An 8,515-nucleotide genomic window follows, 5' to 3' on the forward strand; every position below is an offset into this window, starting at 1 on the left:
ATGAGGAATAGGTGGGGTCTGCTTTTGTTTTGGTCACGCATTATATGCTCCTAATATGCTGTTGAGTGTTGTGGAACTCCAAGTGGACTAGAGCGAAGTGGGGTGACAAACACTGTATGAGCTATAGCTTTTCAAAGCAGACCGAGAGACAGAATTTCCTGGTAAGATATTTAATATTATCCAGTGTCTAAAGTTTGCATGATCCATTTCCTGCTGAGGTTTGCCGCTGGATAAAATGGCCTGCGTACCACCAGGTAAGCACCCTCTGCTCTCTAACACGTGGCACCTTCTGGGGTTTCGGGTTTAATCACGTTGGTGTTCGTTTTCGTAGCACAGGTGCAGCAGTGAACAGCAGTGAGAGCCTCCCTCCATCCTCATCTGTCAACGACATCTCATCCATGTCCACGGATCAAACCCTGGCGTCTGACACGGACAGCAGCCTGGAAGCTTCTGCGGGACCCCTCGGTTGTTGCAGGTGACTAGCCGCCTGCCTGCGAAACCCAGCGTTCTTCAGAGGATGATGGAACCTAGGAGGAAAAAATGATGGGAGCTAAGAGATGAAAACAAAGAGAAATAAAACACAGAGATTTAAGTGAAACAAACAAAGAAACAAACAAACAAACAAAAAAATCTTTTCAGCCTGCTTCTCCTACAGAGTTATGTAATGCAGCTAAGCTCAAGTGTGTATTTAACTTATAGTTGCTCTGCTTTGGTCTTCTTCCAGTGATGCTTACTGGGGGGCAAAAGGAAAAAAGGAACTGAAAAAATCCTTTTTTTACCCCTCTCCCCACAAGATGTAAAATGAATGGCTGCAAAACCAGCAACCTGCAACTGTCTTTTTCACACTGGCATGACAAGGTGTGCAGTAGCCACGCTCCACCATCTGAGTGTGTGTCTGCCTTCACTGTCTGCTCTGCCATCTGCCCAGTGAGGCAGGCAGGGATCTCCATGCATTTTTTCCTCACACACATACACACATGTGCCAACAGAATCCTGGCAGTGCATGCAGCTGTGTGCCTGCACATCTGCACAGGCACTTAGTGTGCACTCCACGACTATAAATGGCCCATTCCAGGGGAACTGCTTAACTACATATGGGATCTTACAGTACAAATTCTATCCGTTTGCTCCTTGATGAGGTTACATATGAGGACTTGTGGAAGTGTAAATAACCACACAGAACTGTGGCTCCCTCAGACACTTGAAGATGTAGCACCAAATTTCTGCTGAGAGTTGTATATATATTTTGAAATAATAATCAGTTTTATTGAAAGAAGAAGCCACTGAGCTTCATAGAAAAAATGCTAGTTTGTGAATGTTAAGACTTGTTGTTCTGATTTTTAGAGCAGATATGCCAAGATAAGACTGGGTTAGAAGGAAGCACATGTATCTTTGCAAGTTACAGGGAACAAGAGTGAAGGGGTTTTATGCATGTCTAAGCCCAGAAAGGTATCAGTAAGCAGCTTTTTCTGTCAATGTGAAGTGAGTTATCATCTTAGGGCATAGATAAGCTCGCTATTTTGAAGCACATGTATGTTTGTAAATTAGAGGGTATGACAGGGTTGGGGAATAAGCAGACTGTGATCAAAAGGACATGCACCAACTTGTTTTTATTTTATGTCTTGATCTTTATTAGGTTAGCTAGAGAAAGGATATTTGAAGCTCACTCCCTCTCAGTGTGTGTTTGCAGCTCAGAGGTTGTTTTCCCTTTTCATCATTCCCTAGCAGGCACTTCTGCTACTCAGGCATTCTCTGGGTGCTTTTGGCTCTTCATTTCCTCATGACAAATCAGTGGACTCCCCAGGAAGTTTTAGCATCTGTGTTGCGCAGAAAAGAACCACAGAGTGCATGGGTCTAGTTTCCCTACATTCTAACAGCCAAGTTATCAATCAGCTCGTGTGTTGGCCTGGAAGGGTCACAGCCAGGGGTCTTGGGCAGTTTGGACAAGTTCTGAAGAACCCAACAGTGACTGAATATCAAATTGAATTTGCCATGTAATAAAGCAGAGGATTTCCCGTGGTAAGTAACAGCAAGAATGACAAAATTCCACACAAAATTTCAGAACCGTTGAATTTTTTTTTTCCAGCCAAAACAGCAATTGGCATTTTCCACAGCAAGGTCATCATTTATCTGAGTTGGAAATTAACCAAACTCCAAGTCATCTGTCCTTTTACCAAAGTGTGCCATGTAAACTGAAATGAGCTAAATCCTACTCTAATGCTTTTCCAAGTGCCAGAGAGAGAAACTGTTTAGACTATGTTAGTGGATATTTTAAATTCACTAACTCTCTAGTATTCAAAACTCTACCAAAATAGGGCTGCTCCATTGGGTGGCTTACAAGCCTGCCATTCTGTGGTAGAATAAAAAAATAGTATCAAATCAGATTTTTTTTGAAGGGAAGAAAGAGAAGGAAAAAACTTCTCTCCAGGGTGAGGAGGAGGGGAGATGAAAATGAAGAGGATATAAAATAAAATCAGACTTGGTAGATCTGACCTGTATCAGAATTGCTATAAGAAGTGGGGGTCTTTCCCTGGTTATATTTTTGGTAGATTTTTATCAAATTGTTTTTGGAGAGTAAAATTAGGTTGTTAATGTTCTAAAAACTCAGAGCAGTAATTTTAAAAGCAATAATTTACTACTGCTAAATATATTTAGCAATATTCTCTCTTAAGCCATGAAACATCAGGTCATTATTGAGTGATGTAACTCTCACTCCAAAGCCAATGATCATAAAAGTATTGAAAGGTTAACAGCAAAGCTCTGTAGGTATGTAGGCAATAACACCAAGGGTGACTTCTTAGCAATAATTAAATATATCACCTCCAGATTTAATTCACCATAGATACATATTAATAATATTCAGGTAACTAGTATCTACTTTACATTCCTTAGTGTGCACCATTCGGGTGTGTTATTTAAGCAAAGCTAAACTAAGTCTCATTGAGGCAAAACTGCAAAAATATCACCAGTGTAGACTGTAGAAACTTGGAGTAATCCCAGTTCATTGCCAGTGATGTTATGGAGATGTGGCATAGGCAACAGCAAAGAAGCCATTTAGAGTAGATGGAGACTTGTAGACCTCCCATGTTTCATCTCTAGAAGGCAAATCTGTGCTCTTAGTCTCATGGTATAATTCAGTCCTGTTTGGGTTCATATGTGCAGGGTGGAGAAGCAGTCACCAGAGAAGGTGTCCTTAGGTGAGTGCTGAATGGACTCACAACACAGGAGTTACATGATCAGCTTTATTCCCTGATTCTGCTAAGCACCAGGGCTTGTTCAAACATCTCATGGAGACTGTAGGATGCTTACAAAAAATTAACTAGCGTGTGCTTTTGTCCTTTGCTCAGCAGTGATCGACATCAGCATGTGCTTAAGTGCCTTGCTGAAATGGGGCCTGAAAGAATTACTGCATCTCTTTTTGTCCTCAAATCAGTCTCCTTCATGAGAAGCTCTGTCTGGGGTAGGAGACAGAGCTGTCCACATTGGACACTAGAAAAAAAAAGCCATCAATGAAGAAAAGCATTAGTTCTGTAAAGTTCTGGTCCTTGTGTGTCCAAACTGAAGCAGCAGGAATAGCATCCTTTGTTTTGCTTTGTGCCAGGAATTCAGTGCTGTCAGCTGATACCTTACAATAACAGATGTACTCTTGAATAAAGGATCATGGTGAGGATGTTCTGAGGATGTTTTAAGGGAAACCACTTTTTTATTTTCTGATTCTAGAAGTTTTGATACCATCCTCTTAAAGTCTGCTCCCCATTATTCCAAAATTATATTCAGCTTGATAAGGATAGATTCTTTCCTTAATTTTGCCATTGATCTTTTAAACCTGCTTGTGCTTAACACGTTACTAAATGTAGTACTTTGGCAACAATTTTCACTTAATTCTCTGAGGTTTGCAGTTGTAAGCATCACTGCCACCAGTGCAGAAGTGAAGGAAACTGGGAAGCCAAAGATCTGTGACAGATGTTCCAAGGTATTTAGGCACCATAGGAGGCAATCAGTGAGCCTGTGCCAGAAGTGGCATAATTTACATCATCCTGAATGGCAGCTGGACACCTTGGCATTTCTGAAAATATGCCTTAGAGCCTCTTGGTGTCGTAAGTGCCTCAATACCCAAGGAAATTCTGTTCCAAGTGGCTCACCTAAGTCATGTATATAGACAACAGCAGGGTGAGGAGAATGGCACGAGCATTATCTGTCGGTGACTGCTCAGAGCACTAGCTGCATTGAGATGGTAGAGAGGAAAACTGCTGCAAAACATCCCTGCTTTTTTTTTTTCTCAGATGGAGAATTTTGGGATAGTATGAGGGAAAAAAAAAAGTCAGAACAGTTCTTAAAAGACCGTCCTTCTATTTTCTTTCTCACTGCTGAGGTTAAACAAGGATGAGGCATTGATTTATTACAAGTTGATGTAAGGTTATGTATGTTTTCAATCCAAAATTTTGGTAATTTTTGAAAACAGTCTTCAGATACTGACTTGATAGCTGCAATAGTATTTTGTGAGCTTTGACTGTATTCCATTAGAATATATCTTCAGAGAGTTCAGATATTTGAGTTGATCACTGTGATTTATGCGAATTGTATTGTGGTTGATGTTCCCCTCTCCCATCTAGAATTCCACAGCACAAAGAAATTCATGTATCATAGCAAGTTTGTATTACATAAAACAGATTGAAATTCGAGTGCAAATATGGCAGTGTGTAAAAAAAAAAAAAAAAAAAAAAACAAAAAACCCAAGCAGCAAAGCTACAGAAAGCCTGATCAGGTTTTCTAAGCCCTAATGCACTGATGGTTTTCCTCTGGAAATCACCAGTTCCTGCAAAGCATTGGCTTCTGAAGGTTACACAAGACAGATGATCATGTCACTCTTCCAAATATATAAGCAATTTGGTTCATATACATTCCTTTATCTTCATAGATATTGCTTTACTTTCTAATTCTGGGATAACAGTACTGAAGAAATGAGACCTGATGCAGTGCCTTTTGGGAGTTTCCCAAAGTAGTACTACTTAACTGATTTGGATTGTTTTCTAAACTTGTCAGTGAGCACCAGTGATTTCTTTTCCACCAATTTATTTTCTCATGAAAAACATGCTAATAGTAACTTTTAGTACTGCCTGAGAGAGTTACTTTTAGAAAATCTCCCAAAAAGTGTTTTGAATATGTTTGAATTATTGTAAAATGGAATTGGAATATTTTAATTCAAAGTAACTTCTAGTAACCAATGCTAGCTATTTATATTGCAAGCTTCACAGTAATTTAAAGGACCAAAAACTATTTTAGTTTCAGATCTATTTATTTCTATTCAGATCTATCTATATTTCTTCCTTTGTGCTTATTTAGAGTTTAAAATTTTGTGTGAATTCAAACATGCAAAACCAAGCAAACAAACAAACAAAAAAGGCATTTTGCAACAAACTCTGTGCTTCCAGGGAGAGCAATATGAAAGAAAACCTGCAGGAACCAATTAGTTTTGTTTTTAAAGTCTGAGCTAGTCATTCCATTTATGTTTAGGCTTTTCTTTACTTATGTATGTGTGTGTAGGGAAGAGAGGGTGTTCATATGGATTTGCAGAACCTCTGTTCCACTTGTGCTTGGTCCCAGTTGTCAGTGTGGATAAAGAGAGGAATTGTAATCACACATCTTCAAGAATCTGATGGCTGTGCTTATTTGAACTTCCACCACTTTAAAAGGACACAGTTAACTGATTGCAAGCTCAAGGTGATCTTTTTCACACACACACACAAACACACACACACACACACAAAAAAAAAAAGAAAATCATTGTTCAGTAGGTTTGAATACTACATGAATATGTAATTGTCTTAATTAGTAAGATGCTTGAGGTATGCAGGGGAATGGTGAATGTGTCATCTTCACCAATGAGCTGGAAAACCAACCTGTCCAGTGGAATTTAGTGGAATCTTCCTAGTGTATTAGGAACTTGCCAATGTGGTCTGATTTTTCTTTCATTTTTGTTGTAGGTTTGGGGTTTTTTTAATCAACAATTGATTGCAAGAAGTGAAATGTTTAACTTAATGCATGTTCAGGCTCGTTGGCCTATGGCAAGTTTGAGTTTTAAAGAGAGTTTGATTTGACAAAAGAATGTTGAAAAACTTCAACTGAGGCTAATGGTGCCTTTTTACCTGAGAGGGAAACGCTGAAAAGCACACATTGAAGGAAGACACAGTCAATTTGGGAAATAAATGTATCCTTACCATGCTTATCATTTCAGACAGGTCTCTTTTGCTAATTTTCACTGAACAGGGCCATTCTTGTCTTCTGGAAAGCAAGATATTTATAATGTAAATAGTTGTATGGACTTATTTTTTTTCCTTCCTCTGTAACTAATATGTAATAATCCAACACGCTATTTCTGTTAAAAACTTTTACAATAAGGCTGCTGTTTGCCTAAATATGTTTGACCTCTGACCTTTTCCTGAGTCAGTGACGTGTTGATAAAGGAGGGTGCTGGAAGTTTCAGTGTACATATAGAATCATGTATATTTAGTAAATTGGGTAAGTGGGACTTATGGCCAGTATACATTAAGCCACAACAGTAACAAAGCTCCAGATCTTAACTAGCAAAAACAACTGTTCACCTTGCCATGTCCATCCTGTAATAAGATCTAAGTTGCACCTGCCTGTAGTTCTGCATGATCAGACTTCAAAGTATAACTAACAAAATCTGTAATGTATCAGTGTTGATAAACGTAGATGTAAACAAGAAAAAAAATGAAAAAAAAAAGAAAAATTAAAAAAAGAGAAAAATAACAGAAAAATTTAATAACTTGATCAACAAAAGAAAATGAGCAACAGCTCAGTATCAAGACTGGAAGATGAGACGTGTCTGATTTTGTTGCACAGTTATAACTGAAAAGAACAACCGGTGTCAGTCAGCATATATGGACTACAGTAAGACATTTGTTAAGGAACCAACATTATTTCCATACTGTTTTGTTCTTACCCTGTTTACTTTGAGCATCTGTTGTTCCCTGTGTGTGGCACAGGGGAGAACAGGGCCTCAGTGATCAGTGTTTTAGGGGTCAATGTCGCATCAATGATTTCCGATTTCTGTTTGTTTAGCAATTACTGAACGAAGATGGGACTCTCATGTTCTCCCATGTGTCAAAAGGAATCCTGTCAGAGCTTCCTCATGAGGATACTCTTCTCACTGCTGTCCTGACTCCTGTCTGGTGAGTGACTTTGCAGTGTTCCCAGGAAAGAGCCACGACGGGTTCCATGCGGGCACGTTGTGCGTTGCACTTTCACAGGGACTCAAAGTCACTCGGGGACAGGACTCAACTGAAGTATGGTATGTACTCTATGCATGACGCCTATATCACACCTTTATGACCTTATAGTGGTAAAACTGATGATCTTTGCAGATGTGGATTTGGACCATCTTTTTTTTTTTTTTTTTTGGAGGAAAGCTGTCCTTATCCCACAAACCACTTGCTCCTATCCAGAGCAGCTAAATGGAAGTTAAAGAGGTGCAAGGGCCTTCTTGGGACCGTGCCCATGGGTGAATTTCATGCTGTTTGAATGTGATCTTGCCAAAAAAGCCTGTATATCTAGCAGGGGAGACTGTGACTGTCCTATAAGGAGTGTTTGTGTTGTTTACTTTAAAACAAGCTTTGCTAATTAAAGTAGTGTATTCCGGAGTCTATTTGAATGGCATGAAGGGTATCAATGAAGAAGGTGGAAAGAATTCTCCTACAGCTCTCCTGGCTTCTTGTTTCTTTTCCTTCAGCCCTTTCTAGGGGACACACATAAAGCAGTAAACACATGGACATTGCCAGGATTACTGAATTCAGTGCTGCTTTGGGTGGGCTTTATTTAAGAAGCATCTTCAGAACTACAGAAATGTAAAGGTATCTTAAGACATATGAGACTCAGGTATTTTTTCTTTGAGTGGCTTTGGAGTCTATTCCTCTGGCTGACTGCCTAGGAATATTGGAGGGGATGGGGGAAATGCAGTTCTGACATGACTGGTCAGAATGAAGGAAATCTGCCAAGTAAAACCTAGTCCCTCTCCCAGCTCTCCCCCAATTAAAAAAATGTAAACCAAAATCAAGCCAACAACAAGAGGCCCAGAAGAAAAACAAACAAAAAAACAATCCCCAAACCCCCATACTAATTGCAGACTTAATAATTTGGAGATTGATTTTCCACAAATTTGAACGCACTTCACTCTAGATGAAATACGAACGAATAGGAAAGAGATGCATCATTTCAAAAAGATTGATGATTTTTCAATTTTTGCATAAGCTAGCTATGTCCAGAACATTTCCAAGCAAGTCAAACCATAATACACAAAGGACATTTTTTATATTTGGATTTATCATGTATAGAGATGAAAATTAAAATCCCAAACAGCTTCTGCCAAAGCAATTTGAAGGCGGGAGCTGCAGAAAAGGATGAATTAAAGCTCCTTGTAAGAACTGTAAGGAAAGAAATTCTTATAGCTGTTGGTACTTGAATGTTGTTTCAAGCCTACTATGCACAGTAGTAC

At 39.2% G+C, this 8,515-nt stretch overlaps 1 protein-coding gene across 4 annotated transcripts in view; it reads left to right on the plus strand.

Moving 5' to 3' along the window:
• Positions 1–5,160, plus strand: part of MAPK10 (mitogen-activated protein kinase 10) — a 144,595-nt gene extending 139,435 nt beyond the window's left edge. For 3 of the 4 annotated variants that reach the window (XM_058025340.1, XM_058025341.1, XM_058025343.1), the window contains one exon: positions 337–5,160. In XM_058025340.1, coding sequence (XP_057881323.1) covers positions 337–479 — 143 coding nt within the window. In that variant the 3' untranslated portion in view covers positions 480–5,160. Of the gene's footprint in view, positions 1–331 lie in introns of all 4 variants that reach the window. The other variant, XM_058025342.1, reaches the window with a different exon arrangement.
• Positions 5,161–8,515: the final 3,355 nt, after the last annotated feature.

The sequence above is a fragment of the Melospiza georgiana genome, chromosome 5 (genome assembly GCF_028018845.1).
Source record: "Melospiza georgiana isolate bMelGeo1 chromosome 5, bMelGeo1.pri, whole genome shotgun sequence".
Lineage (NCBI taxonomy): Eukaryota > Metazoa > Chordata > Aves > Passeriformes > Passerellidae > Melospiza > Melospiza georgiana.